General features: G+C 41.8%; 1 protein-coding gene and 1 non-coding gene across 2 annotated transcripts in view; one reads left to right on the plus strand and one right to left on the minus strand.

The window, feature by feature from the left end:
* Positions 1-377: 377 nt before the first annotated feature.
* Fam186a (family with sequence similarity 186 member A) overlaps positions 378-17,653 on the minus strand; it is a 65,426-nt gene continuing 48,150 nt past the window's right edge. The window contains exons 6-8 of the mRNA XM_045152227.1: positions 16,864-17,056; positions 12,624-12,787; positions 378-564 (exon numbers count right to left, since the gene is read on the minus strand). Of these exons, the coding sequence (XP_045008162.1) occupies positions 378-564; positions 12,624-12,787; positions 16,864-17,056 (544 nt within the window). The remainder of the gene's footprint in view (positions 565-12,623; positions 12,788-16,863; positions 17,057-17,653) is intronic.
* LOC123461784 lies at positions 15,348-15,454 on the plus strand. The gene has a single exon (XR_006637849.1). It is a non-coding gene; the product is annotated as a U6 spliceosomal RNA (small nuclear RNA).

Raw genomic sequence — 17,653 nt, forward strand, 5'->3', positions numbered from 1 at the left:
GCTTTTTTAAAAATAGTCAATGCTAGGGGTGCACACCTTTAATCCCAGTTCTTGGGAGGCAGTGGTAGGAAGATCACTGTGAGCTTGAGGCCAGCCGGGAGCTACAGAGTGAGTTCTAGGTCAGCCTGGGCTGAGTGAGACCTTACCCTGAAACCCTCCCTTCCCCTAAAAAAAAAACCTGCATGTATAATTGAATGTATAATTGACATCTATAGGCCTATAAAAGGCAACACTGACTATTTACAGAATTTGCTTGTACTACTTTGTGACTCTAACCTCACTGCAAACACTTCCTTTGGTAATTCCCCATGCTGCAGAAGAAATTCAAGTTAGGGAGATAAAAGGTGTAACCAAACGCTCTGGGCCCAGCTCTCTACTTACTGTGATTTAATCACTGCAAGAGATTTTCTGAGGGTAGACTGAATATCTAGCTGGAGCAGCCTGGGAATGTCTGGGTATCCACCCAGCTGGGACCAGAGTGACTGTATCGTCGTCTTCTCTGTTATTGGGTAGCTTGAAGTGGACAGGTCAACATTCCAGATGGCCTCAGTCTGATCTTTTTGTCTGCAAAATCAGAGAACATTACATGGAAGTTTTCAACAATTCTGTGTCCCATAGCAATCAAAATATGCTTGCCGGGCATGGTAGCTATGGTAGTTTCAACAGATGTCCCCCAGTAGATTCAGGGGCTTTATTCAAAGCTTGTAATTTTGATCTCCAGCGGCTTGGCTGGAAGAGGTGTCACTGGCTGATCCTAGGGTCCAGAACTAAAGTGTGGGGGTGGATTTGGAATTCCCGTCTAAAGATATACAAAGTGCCTGAGCTTTGCCTGGAGTTCCTAAGTGTGCTTGCTTGTGCTGGTGTGTTGGAAATGGCTTTGCTCTGTCTCTCTGCTTGGTCCTGTGAGAAAGGGCCAGCTTCTTCTGCCATTATGGAACTTCCCCTGCATCTTTAAGCTTCAGTAAACCCTTACTTCCTCCCATAAACTGTGACTGGCCTGCAGGTTCATCTCAGCAACATGAAGCTGACTGCTACAGTGGCTCACACCTTTAATCCCAGCACTTGGGAGGCAGAGGTAGAAGGATGGCTGTGAGTTTGAGGACACCCTGAGGCTAAACAGTAAATCCCCAGTCAGCCTAGACTACAGTGAGAGCCTACTTACAAAAACAAAAACAGTAAAATTTGCCAAAATAGTTACCAAAATACATCTCCAAGATTTTACCTAGTCACCCATTTTAAAAGTACCTTCTTGAGCCGGGTGTGATGGTGCTCACCTTTAATCCCAGCACTTGGAAGGCAGAGGTAGGAAGATTGCATGATTTCAAGGCCACCCTGAGACTACACAGTGAATTCCAGGTCAGCTTGGGCTAGAGTGAGACCCTAACTTGAAAAAACAAACAAAAACAAAACAAAGAGGGATGGCTTAGCGGTTAAGGCATTTGCTTGCAAAGCCAAAGGACCTTGGTTCAATTCCGAAGGACCTACGTTAGCCAGATGCACAAGAGGGTGCATGTGTCTGGAGTTCATTTGCAGTGACTGGAGGCCCTGGTGCATCCATTCTCCCTCTCTATCTCTCTCTCTCTTTCTCTGTCAAATAAATACAAATTTTTTTTTTAATTTTAAAAATATTTTTATTATTGCAAGTCCCAAACACAACAGAAAATAATGTAGATTCCCAATTCTCTCCATTTCTACAGGTCACAATTACTCTCTATATCTATCCTCCCCTTTGACTCTTGCTAGAATATTTTGAAACATCATTTAGTGTTTTTTTTTAATTTTTATTAACATTTTCCATGATTATAAAATATATCCCATGGTAATTCTCTCCCTCCCCACCCCCACACTTTCCCGTTTGAAATTCCATTCTCGATCATATTACTTCCCCATTACAATCATTGTAATTACATATATACAATATCAACCTATTAAGTATCCTCCTCCCTTCCTTTCTCCACCCTTTATGTCTCCTTTTCAACTTACTGGCCTCTGCTACTAAGTATTTTCATTCTCACGCAAAAGACCAGTCATCTGTAGCTAGGATCCACATATGAGAGAGAACATGTGGCGCTTGGCTTTCTGGGCCTGGGTTACCTGACTTAGTATAATACTTTCCAGGTCCATCCATTTTTCTGTAAATTTCATAACTTCATTTTTCTTTACCGCTGAGTAGAACTCCATTGTATAAATGTACCACATCTTCATTATCCACTCATCTGTTGAGGGACATCTAGGCTGGTTCCATTTCCCAGCTATTATAAATTGAGCAGCAATAAACATGATTGAGCATGTACTTCTAAGGAAATGAGATGAGTCCTTTGGATATATGCCTAGGAGCGCTATAGCTGGGTCATATGGTAGATCAATCTCTAGCTGCTTTAGGAACCTCCACACTGTTTTCCACAATGGCTGGACCAGATTGCATTCCCACCAGCAGTGCAGAAGGGTTCCTTTTTTTCCACATCCCCGCCAACATTTATAATCATTTGTTTTCATGATGGTGGCCAATCTGACAGGAGTGAGATGGAATCTCAATGTAGTTTTAATCTGCATTTCCCTGATGACTAGTGACGTAGAACATTTTTTTAGATGCTTATATGCCATTCGTATTTCTTCCTTTGAGAACTCTCTATTTAGCTCCTTAGCCCATTTTTTGATTGGCTTGTTTGATTCCTTATTATTTAACTTTTTGAGTTCTTTGTATATCCTAGATATTAATCCTCTATCAGATATATAGCTGGCGAAGATTTTTTCCCATTCTGTAGGTTGCCTCTTTGCTTTTTTCACTGTGTCCTTTGCGGTGCAAAATCTTTGTGATTTCATTAGGTCCCAGTGGTTAATCTGTGGTTTTATTGCCTGAGCAATTGGGGTTGTATTCAGAAAGTCATTGCCAAGACCAATATGTTGAAGGGTTTCCCCTACTTTTTCCTCTAGCAGTTTCAAAGTTTCCGGTCTGATGTTAAGGTCTTTAATCCATTTGGACTTAATTCTTGTGCATGGCGAGAGAGAAGAATCTATTTTCATCCTTCTGCAGATATTTATCCAGTTTTCAAAACACCATTTGCTGAAGAGGCTGTCTCTTCTCCAATGAGTATTTTTGGCATTTTTATCGAATATCAGGTGGCTATAGCTACTTGGGCTTACATCTGGGTCCTCTGTTCTGTTCCACTGATCTACATGTCTGTTTTTGTGCCAGTTCCATGCTGTTTTTGCTACTATGGCTCTGTAGTATAGGTTAAAATCAGGTATGGTGATACCACCAGCCTCTTTTTTGTTGCTCAGTATTATTTTAGATATTCGAGGTTTTTTGTGATTCCAAATGAATTTTTGGATTGTTTTTTCTATTTCCATGAAGAAAGCCTTTGGAATTTTGATAGGGATTGCATTAAATGTGTAGATTGCTTTAGGTAAGATTGCCATTTTCACGATATTGATTCTTCCAATCCAGGAACAAGGGATGTTTCTCCACTTTCTAGTGTCTTCTGCAATTTCTCGCTTGAGTGTTTTAAAGTTCTCATTGTATAGATTCTTTACTTCCTTGGTTAGGTTTATTCCAAGGTATTTTATTTTTTTTGATGCAATTGTGAATGGGAGTGATTCTCTGATTTCATCCTCTGTGTGTTTGTTGTTAGCATATATGAAGGCTACTGATTTCTGTGTATTTATTTTGTATCCTGCTACATTGCTGTAGGTTTTGATCAGCTCTAACAGCTTGCTAATAGAGTCTTTAGGGTCCTTTATGTATAGAATCATCTCATCTGCAAATAATGATAACTTGATTTCTTCCTTTCCAATTTGTATCCCTTTTATGTGTGTCTCTTGCCTTATTGCTATGGCTAAGACTTCCAAAACTATATTAAATAGAAGTGGGGACAGTGGACACCCTTGTCTTGTTCCTGATTTTAGTGGAAAAGCTTCCAGTTTTTCCCCATTTAGTAATATGTTGGCTGTAGGCTTGTCATAAATAGCCTTTATTATATTGAGATATGTTCCTTCTATTCCCAGTCTCTGCAGGACTTTTATCATGAAGGGATGTTGGATTTTGTCAAATGCTTTCTCTGCATCTAATGAGATGATCATGTGATTTTTGTCCTTCAACCCGTTTATGTAATGTATTACATTTATAGATTTGCGTATGTTGAACCATCCCTGCATCTCTGGGATAAAGCCTACTTGGTCAGGGTGAATGATCTTTTTGATATACTCTTGTATTCTGTTTGCTAATATTTTGTTGAGAATTTTTGCATCTATGTTCATGAGGGAGATTGGTCTGTAATTTTCTTTTTTTGTTCTATCTTTGCCTGGTTTTGGTATCAGGGTGATGCTGGCCTCATAGAAGGAGTTTGGTAGAATTCCTTCTTTTTCTATTTCCTGGAAAAGCTTAAGAAGCAATGGTGTTAGCTCTTCCTTAAAAGTCTGGTAAAATTCAGCAGTGAATCCATCCGGGCCTGGGCTTTTTTTAGTTGGGAGATTATTGATAACTGTTCGGATCTCCATGTTTGTTATAGGTCTATTTAAGTGATTAATCTCATTTTGATTTAATTTAGGTAGGTCATATAGATCAAGGAAATCATCCATTTCTTTCAGATTTTCATACTTTGTGGAGTATATGCTTTTATAGTATGTCCCTATGATTTTTTGAATTTCTCTGGAATCTGTTGTGATGTTACCTTGTTCATCTCTGATTTTATTAATTTGTGTCTCTTCTCTCTTTCTTTTGGTCAGATTTGCTAAGGGTTTATCAATCTTGTTTATCCTTTCAAAGAACCAACTCTTTGTTTCATTAATTCTTTGGATTGTTCTTTTTGTTTCTATTTCATTAATTTCTGCCCTAATCTTTATTATTTCTTCCCGTCTACTAATTTTTGGTTTGCCTTGTTCTTCTTTTTCCAAGGCTTTAAGGCGAAGCATTAGGTCGTTTACTTGCGACCTTTCTAATTTCTTAATATAGGCACTTAAGGCTATAAATTTACCTCTTAGAGCTGCCTTCATTGTGTCCCAGAGATTTTGGTATGTTGTGTTCTCATTATCATTTGACTCTATAAATTTTTTGATTTCCTTTTTGATTTCTTCATTGACCCACTCATCATTTAGTAGTGTATTGTTTAGTTTCCATGATTTTGTGTATGCTCTATAGCCTTTCTTGCTACTGATTTGTAGTTTAATTCCATTGTGGTCAGATAGAATGCAAGGAATTATTTCAATTTTCCTGAATTTGTTAAGATTTGCTTTGTGCCCTAATATATGGTCTATTTTAGAGAATGTTCCATGTGCTGCTGAAAAGAATGTATATTCTGCAGCCTTTGGATGAAATGTCCTGTATATATCTGTTAGGTCCATTCCTTCTATGACCTCATTTAGTCCAGATGCCTCTCTGTTTATTCTTCCCCTGGATGACCTGTCAATTGATGAGAGTGGGGTGTTAAAGTCACCCACCACCACTGTGTTTGGTGTTATCTGTGACCTTAGTTCTAATAGTGTTTGTTTGACGAATTTGGGAGCCCCCATGTTAGGTGCATATATGTTTAGGATTGTAATGTCCTCCTGTTGGAGTGTGCCCTTAATCAATATAAAGTGACCTTCCTTATCTTTCTTGACTAACATCGGACTAAAGTCTACCCTGTCTGATATTAGGATAGCAACCCCTGCTTGTTTTCTAGGCCCATTTTCTTGAAACACCGTCTTCCAACCTTTCACCCTAAGATAATGTCTATCCTTTGTAGAAAGGTGAGTTTCTTGGAGACAACAAATTGTAGGATCCTGCTTTTTAACCCAGTCTGCAAATCTATGTCTTTTCGTTGGGGCATTGAGACCGTTGATATTAAGAGATATTATTGAAAGGTGTGTATTTATGTTTGCCAATTTTGTGTGTGTGTGTGTGTGTGTGTGTGTGTGTGTGTTACTGGTTCTACCTGTGCTCTCTTCTGTTAACTGGTATTTGAGTATAGCTGGTTTTTTCTAGGTTCCTTATATGTGTGCTTTTCCTTTTGTTCAGCATGGAGGATTCTATCAAGTATTTTCTGTAGAGCTGGTTTTGTCTTCAAATACTCCTTTAACCTGCTTTTGTCATGGAATGCCTTTATTTCTCCATCTATTTGAATGGATAACTTTGCAGGATAAAGTAACCTTGGTTGACAGTTGTTATCTTTCAGAACTTGGAATATATCACTCCAAGCCCTTCTGGCTTTAAAAGTTTGTGTTGAATAATCTGCTGTAATCCTGATGGGCTTGCTTTTGTAGGTAACTTGATTTTTCTCTCTAACTGCTTTCAATAATTTTTCTTTGGTTTGTGTGTTTGGAAGTTTGATTATAATGTGGCGAGGAGAGGTTCTTTCTGGGTTTTGTCTGGCTGGGGTTCTAAAGGCTTCCTGTATCTGTATTGGCACCTCTTTCCCAATTTGGGGGAAATTTTCCTCTATGATTTTGTTGAAGATGCCTACTATGCCTCTGGAGTGGATTTCTTCTCCTTCTACTATGCCCTGAATTCTTATATTGGATCTTTTCATAGTGTCCCGAATATCTTGAAATTCCCACTCATACTTTTCTATAAGTTTGTCTTTCTCTTTGTTGGACTGCATTAGGTCTGCCACCTGGTCTTCTAGCTTAGATATTCTGTCCTCTCCCTCATCCATCCTACTGGTGAGATTTTCTACAGAGTTTTTTATTTCATTAACTGTGTTCTTCATTGCTAGTAATTCTGACTGGTTTTTCTTTATTATTTCTATTTCCCTATTTATGTCTTGTATTGCCTTCTTTATTTCATTAAATTGGTGTCCTGCCTCTTCTTTGATTCCTTTGATTTCCTCTTTGATTTCTTCTTTGATTGTTTTCATGTGTTCTTTGACCTCTTTGAACATATTTATAATTATTCTTTTGAACTCTTTCTCAAGCATTTCCTCTAACTCTTTCTCACTGGAGGACATTTCTGATGCATTAATACTTTTAGGTGGATTTATATCGTCTTGCTTTTTAGTGTTTCTTGTGTTATAATGTATATATTTTTGCATCTTGGATTAAGTTAATGCTTGGATTTTCTAGCTAGCTGTGTATTCTTAGCTGTATCAATTGATTTGATGTAATATATTTTCAGGGTAGGACCTTAAGGTATTAGGTGTGGCTCTTAAGACTCTCAGAGTATTTACAAAGATGTTCTTAGGGGTTGAGTTTCCCTGCTATAGGAGTATTCAAGCAGGCTGAGTGGAATAAAATACAGGTAGATTCTAAAATTTAACTAAACACTGTACACATTCAATCAAAAACAGCCCCAAGTATGTATGCAAGAGTAGTTATTATAATGACCAGATCCTCTATCAACAAAGAGGTTTAGATTTCTGGTCTGTTGAGGTATCCAAGTCAGCTTGTGACCAAGTGAGACCCTTCCCTGGTGCAATCCCAGTTACCTTGGGTGATTTTGGTCTCAGTCAAGTTGCTGCCTGGGTCGTCGGGCTGCTGTTCTGATTTCTGGAGCTGGGTACTTGCTTTTCCTACGGGGCAAAGCGAGTCGCTGCTGCTGCCTCTGCTGCTGTCGTAGCTGCCACCACCGGAGCCACCACCGCTGCTGAAGCTGCCGTTGCCGTGTCCACCGCCGCTGCTCCCCCCGAAGCCGCTGCTGCGGGATCTGCTGCCGCTGCCGCTCCTGGGTCCGCTGCTGCTGGGGCCGCTAGTACCGGTGCTGGAGCCGCTGAAGTTGCTGCCGAACTCTGCTCCTGCTTGGGTCCCGCTGTCAGCCCAAGTTGGCGTGGCCGGGTCCCAGGCCGCTGCTCTGTTCGCTGGAGCTGGGTTCAGGTGGTGGGGGAGGGGAGGGAGCCACGGCTGCTCTGGTTGTCTCGCTGCTCCACGTGTTCTTCTACCTCGCGGTCTGCTCCTCCGCTGCTCGCTGCCGCTCTCCCCTCACGTGTCCCGAGTTGCGGAGAGCGCGGTGTGAGGGGAAAATCCCGCACCTGGCTTGTCCTGCGGCTGGAGCCGAGAGTCTGGCGGCTTTCTGCTGCGCCACGGTTGCGGCGGTTGGCCGAGCTGCCGGAGCCGCCCTTCCCGCCTGTGCAGGCTCTGGATGCTCTATAACTCTTCCACTTCTCCACTGCCGCCTCAATTTCCTATACACCTCACTTTCTAGTAAAAGTGTGCATTCTGCTGAGTTTTTTTGGTCTTTTTCCCCCCTAGGCTGCTTTGGCGTGGTACCTACGCCGCCATCTTAACCGGAAGTCGAAATAAATACAAATTTTTAAAAAAGTTTTTATGACTCAGCCTCCCAAGGACTAGTATTTAGAAAAAAAATACCTTCTTGTGCTTGCCTGCAAAACCAAAAGACCTAGGTTTAATTCCCCAGGACCCATGTAAAGCCTGATGCACAAGGGGGTGCATGTGTCTGGGTTTCATTTTCACTGGCTAGAGGCCCTAGTGTGCCCATTCTTTCTCTAGATGCCTCTTTCTCTCTCTAAACTAAAATATGATAATTTTTTAAGCATTAGAATGTTCTAGAACACTGGAAAAATGATTTATCCTTCTTGGGAGAGTTTGGAGAGGATTCAGTGCTATGCACATAGGAGCTGGGTAATCCAAGGACATCTGAGGTTCCTGTGCAGCCTGCAGTGGAGCCGAGGCCTCTCTGACCTCCTGGTACCACGACCAAGTGAGATGTGGGAGCTGAGTCCTTTTACAAAAACAGCTTAAAAGGCAGCAGGCTACGTGCCCCTGGGCCCTGCTCAATCTCTGAGCATAGTTTTGAATAAATATCTCGTTGGGGCTGGAGAGATGGCTTAGTGGTTAAGATGCTTGCCTGCTAAGCCTAATGACCCTGGTTTGATTCCCCAGTACTCATGTCCAGCCAGATGCAGTATTGCATGCATCTGGAGTTCATTTGCAGTGCCTGGCCCACCCATTTCTTCTCTCTCTGCTTGCAAATAAATAAATAAAATATTGTGGAAAAAAATACCTTCTTAACTTCATTATGTATACAGATGATATATATCTTTTCCCCTTCTTTCCGCTAACTCCTGCCTTCTTAGAATGAAATGAAGTTAGGAGGGGCGTCCTCTGAGGCTCCCCCCAAACAATAGAGGCTATTGCAACTACTCTTGGTTGCCCACCAGAAGTAGAAGGTAAGACAGACCCTGCAGCTGAAGACTCCACATGCTTGGACAGCAGGTCACTGAGAAATCAAGCTGAAACCGAACTGGAACTTTCCTCCCAGCTGGCTAGCTTTCATAGTGCCTAAAGGTACTATGCAGGTTTCTGGGAGAGAAAACTCACCAACTGACTTAACCAGAAATGAACCCTGCAAGCTACACAATTGACCAGTGGGTGCAATAGTGGCATGATAATTAAGGAAGTAACCCACTGCTCTCAGATTGGATTGAAGGCCTGTTCCACAGGAGGGAATTCATGCCTAGATTGAAAACCTGGTCAAAAGCCTGTGGCTGGAGAGGTCATAGGCCCTAAGAGGGAAATGACCATTGATCCATTGATGTTTGGCTAAATGGATATGTTTTGCCTATGAAACTGCTCTCTAAATATCTCTGAATATTTTTTCTCTTTTCTTTCTCTCTCTCTCTCTCTCTCTCTCTCTCTGTGTGTGTGTGTGTGTGTTTTGAGGTAGGGGCTCACTTTAGCCCAGGCTGACCTGGAACTCACTGTGTAGCTCCAGGCTGGCCTCAAACTCACAGTAATCCTCCTATTTCAGCCTCCTGGTCAGCCTGAGCTAGAGCGAGACCCTACATTGAAAAGCCAAAAAAATTGGAAAAAAAAAAATGCAAAAGCTAGAGGATGAGGAGGAGCACTCTGGAATGCTGTCTTCCATACGCAAGATGGCTCACAATGATGCTGATACTTACAGATAACCTGCACAAGATTGGGCTCTTGGGCATTCTGTCATGAATAATGGAGGAGCTCATGAGGCCCCCACCCCTTCTTGAGGCGTTATTGACAGTCAGTGGTTGCTAGGGGAGGAGTGCTACAGTCACTGGTGAATAACCGCCACCCCATGCTCATGCAAGAAACCCTAATTAAAACCAGTGGACAGCCAGGTGTGCGGGCACACACCTTTAATCCCAGGATTTGGGAGGCAGAGGTAGGAGGATCACTGTAAATTCGAGGTCATACATAGTGAATTCCAGGTTAGCCTGGGCTAGAGACAAGACCTTACCTTTAAAAAGTTAAAAAAAAAAATTTTTTTTAAAATCAGTGAATCAAGGCTGGAGAGATGGCTTCGTTAAGGTGTTTGCCTACAAAGCCAAAGGACCCCAGTTTGATTCCCCAGGACTCACATAAACCAGACGTGTACAGATTGGTGCATGCATCTGGAGTTCTTTACTCTCCTCCCCCCTCCTTTTCTTTTCTTTTTTTTTTTTAATTTTCAAGGTAGGGTCTCACTCTAGTCCAGGCTGACCTAGAATTCACTATGTATTCTCAGAGTGGCCTTGAACTCACATGATCCTCCTACCTCTGCTTCCGGAGTGCTGGGATTAAAGGCGTGTACCACCATACCCAGCTCTCCCTCTTTCTTGATATCTCTGTCAAAGAAATAAATAACTTTTTGTGTGTGTGTGTGTGGTTTTTCGAGATAGGGTCTCACTCCGGCCCAGGCTGACCTGGAATTCACTATGGAGTCTCAGGGTGGCCTTGAACTCACGATGATCCTCCTACCTCTGCCTCCTGAGTGCTGAGATTAAAGGCACATGCCACCATGCCTGGTTAATAAAATATTATTTAAAAAATAAGAAAATGGTTACAGAGATTGCTTAGCAATTAAGGTACTTGCCTGCAAAGCCAAAGGACTCGGGTTCGATTACCAGGACCCATGTTAGCCATATACACAAGATGGTGCATGCATCTGGAGTTTGTTTACAGTAGCTGAAGGCCCTAGTACATTCATTCTCTTTTTCTGTCTTCCTCTCTCTCTCTCTCTCTAATAAATAAGTAAATAAAATATTTTTTAAAAAGAAGAAGAAGGTCTTGGGAAATGGTTTAGCAGTTAATGCATTTGCCTGCAAAGACAAAGGATGTAGGTTCGATTCCCCAGGACCCATGTAAACCAGATGCACAAGGTGGCACATGCATCTGGAGTTCGTTTTCAGTGGCTAGATGCCCTGACATGCCCATTCTCTTTGTGTGTGTCTCTCCCTGCTTCTCTCTCTCTCAAATTAATAAAAATTTTAAAAAAGAAGAAGAATCAGTGAATCACAAAAACAAAAAAGACAGCAAAGTAGCAGTGAGACTAGTTTGAAAGAAGAGATGGTTCAGGGGACGGCAAAGAAGAGGGAAATGTTATCAAAATACATCATATATATATATATATATATATATGAATTCCAGGTCAGGGGCTGGAGAGATGGCTTAGCAGTTAAGTGTTTGCCTATGAAGTCTAAGGACCCTGGTTCAAGGCTTAATTCCCCAGGACCCGCATAAGCCAAGATGCACAAGCAGGTGCATGCATCCGGAGTTCATTTGCAGTGGCTGGAGGCCCTGGCATGCTCATTCTCTTTTTCTCTATCTGCTTCTTTCTCTCTCTGTCTGTCACTCTCAAATAAATAAATAAAAATAAAATAAAATAATTTTTTTTTTTAGGGCTGGGCATGGTGGTGCACACCTTTAATCCCAGCTGTTGGGAGACAGAGGTAGGAGGATCATTGTGAGTCCAAGGACACCCTGAGACTACATAGTGAAGTCCAGGTCAGCCTGGGCTACAGTGAGACCCTACGTCGAAAAACAAAAAAAAAAAAAAAAAAAAAAAGAAAAAGATTTTTTTTTGATAAATACAAAGAAAGATCAAAAGGAAAATAGACAGAGAAGAGAAGGACAAAATAAATAAGGCTAATGCTTCTAAGTTTCTTTACTACATAGTCTTAATTTGTTTCTTGGTAAGGACGAATCAGCTTCATATTTTATTTTTATTTTTATTTATTTACTTTTTTGAGGCAGGGTCTCGCTGTAGCTCAGGCTGACCTGGAATTCACTATGGCGTCTCAGGGTGATCTGGAACTCACGGTGATCCTCCTGCCTCTGCTGGGATTAAAGGCATGTACCCTCATGCACATCTCACGACATCTCACGTGGAGTGTCTTTTTAAAATATGAAGCTGAGCTGGGCGTGGTGGTGCACGTCTTTAATCCCAGCACTTGGGAGGAAGAGGTAGGAGGATCGCCGTGAGTTCGAGGCCACCCTGAGACGACATAGTGAATTCCAGGTCAACCTGACCTAGAGTGAGAACCTACTTAAAAAAAAAAAGGAGAGAGAGAGAGAGAGATATGTTATTATTCAAGTAGAAATGAACTCCCACAGACAGCCCCTCCTGCGCACCATAGCATAACTATAGGGAAGGGAATGCCTTTGGGTGGAAGTAAAATATTTTTTAATTAGAAAAATACAGCATTAAGGGCTGGAGGGATGGCTTAGCAGTTAAGGCATTTGCCTGCAAAGTCAAAGGACCCAGTTTCGATTTTCCAGGACCCACGTTAGCCAGATGCATAGGGGGTACATGCGTCTGGAGTTCATTTGCAGTGGCTGGAGGCCCTGGCGTGCCCATTCTCTCTCTTTCTCTGTCAAATAAGTAAATAAAAATAAGGAAAGAAAGAAAATATATTTTTAAATACAGCATTAGGTGCCACATATCTAAAGTTTAATACCACTCTACCACATACCTTAATGTCTTTAGTAAGTCCAATGTTTTGTCCTCAGTAGCTAGTAAATCTATAAATGGCTGCTGAACAATTTTAGTTAACTCAGGTATCTGTTTATGGTCAGTGATCAAGGGGATAGGTTGACTAAGGTTCAGCTTATACACTTCTTGAAGCTATAAAAGAAAAGAAAGTTAATAGGTATGGAAAACAGGAAGCACATGTCATTGCTTGGCCTGCATAAGACCCAATGTAATAAAAGGAATCATGGGAGGGACAGGGCTGAATTTTCAAAAAGATCTGATTTTAGCTGGGCGTGGTGGTGCATGCCTTTAGTCCCAGCACTTGGGATGTAGAGGTAGTAGAATTACCGTGAGTTCGAGGCCACCCTGAGACTCCATAGTGAATTCCATGTCAGCCTGGGCTAGAGTGAGACCCTACCTCAAAAAACAAAACAAAAAAAAAAAGACCTGATTTTATTTATTTATTTATTCATTATTTGAGAAAAAGAGGCAGATAGAGAAAGGGGGAGGATGGGTATGTCAGAGCCTTCTGACATTGCAGATGAACTCCAGACACATGCGCCACTTTGCGCATCTGGCTTTACAGGTACTGGGGAATTGAATCTGGGGCCATCAGGCTTTGCAAGCAAGTGCCTTTAACTGCTGAACCATCTCTCCAGCCCCAAGGTTTGAAAGTTTTTTTTGTTTTGTTTTGTTTTGTTTTTTTTGAGGTAGGGTCTTGCTCTAGTCCAGGCTGACCTGGAATTCCCTATGTAGTCTCACGGTAGCCTCAAACTCATGGCAACCTCTTACCTCTGCCTCCCACGTGCTGGGATTAAAGGCGTGCGCCACCACGCCTGCCTTGGACTCTTACTCTTATCTCAGATTCCCAAGTGCTGGGATTAAAAACACGAGCCACCACACCTGGCTTTATTAACAGCTGTGTTTTTTGTTTGTTTTTTTCCGAGGTAGGGTCTCACTCTAGCTCAGGCTGTCCTGGAATTCACTATGTTGTCTCAGGGTGGCCTCAAACTCACTGCAATACTCCTACCTCTGCCTCCCAAGTGCTGGGATTAAAGGCATACGCCACCACGCCCAGCTATTAACAGTTTTTATTTGTTTTATGGCAGCTCAGACTGACCTGGAACTCACTCTGTAGTCCCAGACTGGCCAGGTGCACAAAGTGGTGCATGCACCTGGAGTTTGTTTGCAGCAGCAGGACACACTCGTGTGCCCATATTCTCTTGCTCTCTAAAATAAAATTTAAAAATTATGGGCTAGGTTGATGGCTTAGCAGTTAAGGTGTTTGCCTGCAAAGCCAATGGACCCAGGTTCGATTAACCAGGACTCACATAAGCCAGATGCACAAGGTGGTGCATGTATCTGGAGTTTGTTTGCAGCAGCTAAAGGCCCTGGTGTGCCCATTCTCTATCTGACCCCCCATAAGTAAATGAATAATAAATTTTTTTAGAAGTATTAAAAAAACAATAAAACATGAGCTGGAGGGATGGCTTTGTAGTTAAGGCAGTTGCCTGCAAAGCCTAAGGACCCAGGTTTGATTCCCTAAGTAACCCTGTCAGCCAGATGCAGAAGGTATCGCATGTGTCTGGTGTTTGTTTGCAGTGGCTAGAGGTCCTGGTGTGTCTATTTTTCTCTCTCCTTCTCTCTCATAAGTAAATAAATAAATAGGGGCTAGAGAGATGGCTTAGTGGTTAAGGCGCTTGCTTGCACAGCAAAAGGACCCAGGTACAATTCCCCAGGACTCACATAAGCCAGATGCACAAGGTGGTACATGCATCTGGAGTTCGTTTGCAGCAGCTGGAGGCCCTGGACCACCCATTCCCTCCCCCTTTCTTACTGTCAAATAAATAAATAAAAATAATTTAGGGTTGGAGAGATGCCTTACTGGTTAAGGCTTATGCCTGCAAAGCCGAAGGACCTCAGTTCAATTCCCCAGGACCCACGTAAGCCAGATGCACACGTGGTGCATGTGTCTGGAGTTTGTCTACAGTGGCTGTAGGCCCTGGCACATCCATTCTAGATCTCTCTCTCTCTCTGCTTCTTTCTCTCTCATTCTCTTAAATAAATAAAAAGAAAAAATTTTAAAAATTAAAAAAATTTTTTTTTGTTTGTTTTTCAAAGTAGAGTCTCACTCTAATCCAGGCTGACCTGGAATGTTGTCTCAGGGTGGCCTTGAAGTCATGGTGATCCTCCTACCTCTGCCTCCTGAGTGCTGGGATTAAAGGCATGTACCTACATACCCGGATTAAAAAATATTTATTTTTAAATTTTGTTTATTTTTATTTAGCTATTTGAGAGTGACAGACAGACAGAGAGAAAGAGGCAGAGAAAGAGAGAATGGACGCATCAGGGCCTTCAGCCACTACAAATGAACTAAAGGTGCATGAGCCCCCTTGTGCATCTGGCTTACGTGGGTCCTGGGGTATTAAGCCTCCAACCGGGGTCCTTAGGCTTCACAGGCAAGTGCTTAACTGCTAAGCCCTTAAAAAATATTTTATTTTTATTTTTATTTTTTTTAAATATTTTAAAAACACATAAACACAAAACACAAAAACAAGCCAGGCGTGGTGGCATATGCCTTTAGTCCCAGCTCTGGGGAGGCAGAGGTAGGAGGATCACTGTGAATTCAAGGCCAGCTTGAGACTACAGAGTGAATTCCCGGTCAGCCTGTGCTAGAGTGAGACCCTACCTCAAAAAACAAAAAGCAAAACAAGTGCTCGCTTCGGCAGCACATATACTAAAATTGGAACAATACAGAGAAGATTAGCATGGCCCCTGCACAAGGATGACACACAAATTCGTGAAGCGTTCCATATTTTTTGGGCTTCAGCTTCATTCAGCTCTCTGTGGACCAATAAGCTTTTGGGATCAATATTTATTTCCTTGTACTAAGTGCCACCAATAAAACAATCTTTACCAAAAAAAAAAAAAAAAAAAAAAGCAAAACAAACAACAGAAGTCAGAAGCAGAGAGCAGTGACTTCAAGAGGTCATCTGGAAGTTGATATATGTCAGCTGATTAGGAAGTAATTGATCCTAAAGCCAGGCAGGGTCGCACACACCTTTAATCCCAGAACTTGGGGGGTTGAGGTAAGAGGATTGCTGTGAGTTCAGGACAAGCCTGGAACTACAGAGTTCCAGGCAGCCTGGTCTAGAGACCCTGAGTTCGAGGCCATCCTGAGACTCCATAGTGAATTCCAGGTCAGCCTGGTCTGACTCTGGCAGAGTGAGACCCTACCTCCAAAAACAAAACAAAACAAAAAAAAAAAAAAAAAAGAAAAGCCTGAAAATGAGAGCATCCTGACTAATGGGGACATATAATAAATTCAATGACATGTGGCCTTGGAGTCAGAAGACGCATCGGCAAGACGGCTATCTGAAGGATGAGATTGAAGTTGCTGCAGGCTAAGGGAGGCCAGCCACTGCTGCGTCATTACAGTCTAGGAAAGGCATGTAACAAATTTTTCCTACACCCTCCAGAGAGACTCAACTCTGCAACATTTTGATTTCACAAGCTTCTGGCCTCTAGAGAATAAGAAAATAGCCGGGCATGGTGGCGCACGCCTTTAATCCCAGCACTCGGGAGGCAGAGGTAGGAGGATCGCCATGAGTTCAAGGCCACCCTGAGATGACAGAGTTAATTCCAGGTCAGCCTGGACCAGAGTGAGACCCTACCTCAAAAAACCAAAAAAAAAAAAAAAAGAGAGAATAAGAAAATAAATTCCTTTTTGTTTATATGGTTTTTGTGTGTGCCAGGGGAGGTTTACCAGGGACAGCCCAGGCTGTCCTCAAACAGCAGTCTTCTTGCCTCAGCCTCTGAAGGACTGGCATTACAGGCATGAGCCACTATGCCCAGATATTTCTATTTGTTTACATCATTAACTTTCTGGTAATTACAGCAACCCTAGGGAGTTATTATGTATAGGTCAACATTATTTTCAAAGCTTATTTTTTATTTTTTATGCACTTAATTTTTTTTTTTTAAGAGAAAGAGACAGATAGAGAAAGAGCAAGAGAGATTGGGCATGCCAGGGCATCCAGCAACAGCAAGGGAACGCCAGACGCATGTGCCATCTTGTACATCTGGCTCACCTGATTCCTGGGGAATTGAACCTGTGTCCTTAGGCTTCACAGCAAGTACCTTAACCACTAAGCCATCTCTTCAGCCCTCAAAGCTTGTTTATGTCTATATATTTTATAACACATTGGAAAGCATGGGAAACAGGTTACCTGGTTGAATAAGTGTATCATTTTCTTAATGCACTGATATCGTTTCTGCTCTAGAATCTTCTGCTTCTCAGTCCAGACCTGCATCACCTTTTTCTGGTAGTTATCAATTCTGTTTAGCATGATGTAGAGGTTCTGAGCTTCATAACCTTTCCCAGTATTTTGGATGGCTTTTAATCGTCTTATTATGTTGTTTCTTTAAAAATAAAAGCAAGAATTAAATTGCTAAGGTTCCCAACATACAAACCAAAGAAAATATATTGAAAGCAGTTAGAGAGAAAAATCAAGTTACATACAAAGGCAAGCCCATCAGGACCACAGCAGATTACTCAACACAAACTTTAAAAGCCAGAAGGGCTTGGAGTGATGTATTCCAAGTTCTGAAAGAAAACAACTGTCAACCAAGGTTACTTTATCCTGCAAAGTTACCCATTCAAATAGATGGAGAAATAAGGACATTCCACAACAAAAGCAAGCTAAAGGAGTATTGGAAGACAAAACCAGCTGTACAGAAAATACTTGAAAGAATCCTCCATGTGGAAGAGAAAGAAAAGCATACATGTAAGGAACCTGGAAAAAACAAACAATACTCAAATACTAGTTAATACAAGAGAGCAAAGCAAAACCAGAAGAACCACAAAAATAAATATGCACTTTTCAATAATATCTCTTAATATCAATGGCCTCAATGCACCAAACAAAAGACACAGGTTTGCGGACTGGGTTAAACAGCAGAATCCTTCAATTTGTTGCCTCCAAGAAACCCATCTTTCTACAAAGGATGGACACTATC

The sequence above is a fragment of the Jaculus jaculus genome, chromosome 6 (genome assembly GCF_020740685.1).
Source record: "Jaculus jaculus isolate mJacJac1 chromosome 6, mJacJac1.mat.Y.cur, whole genome shotgun sequence".
NCBI classification, from domain to species: domain Eukaryota; kingdom Metazoa; phylum Chordata; class Mammalia; order Rodentia; family Dipodidae; genus Jaculus; species Jaculus jaculus.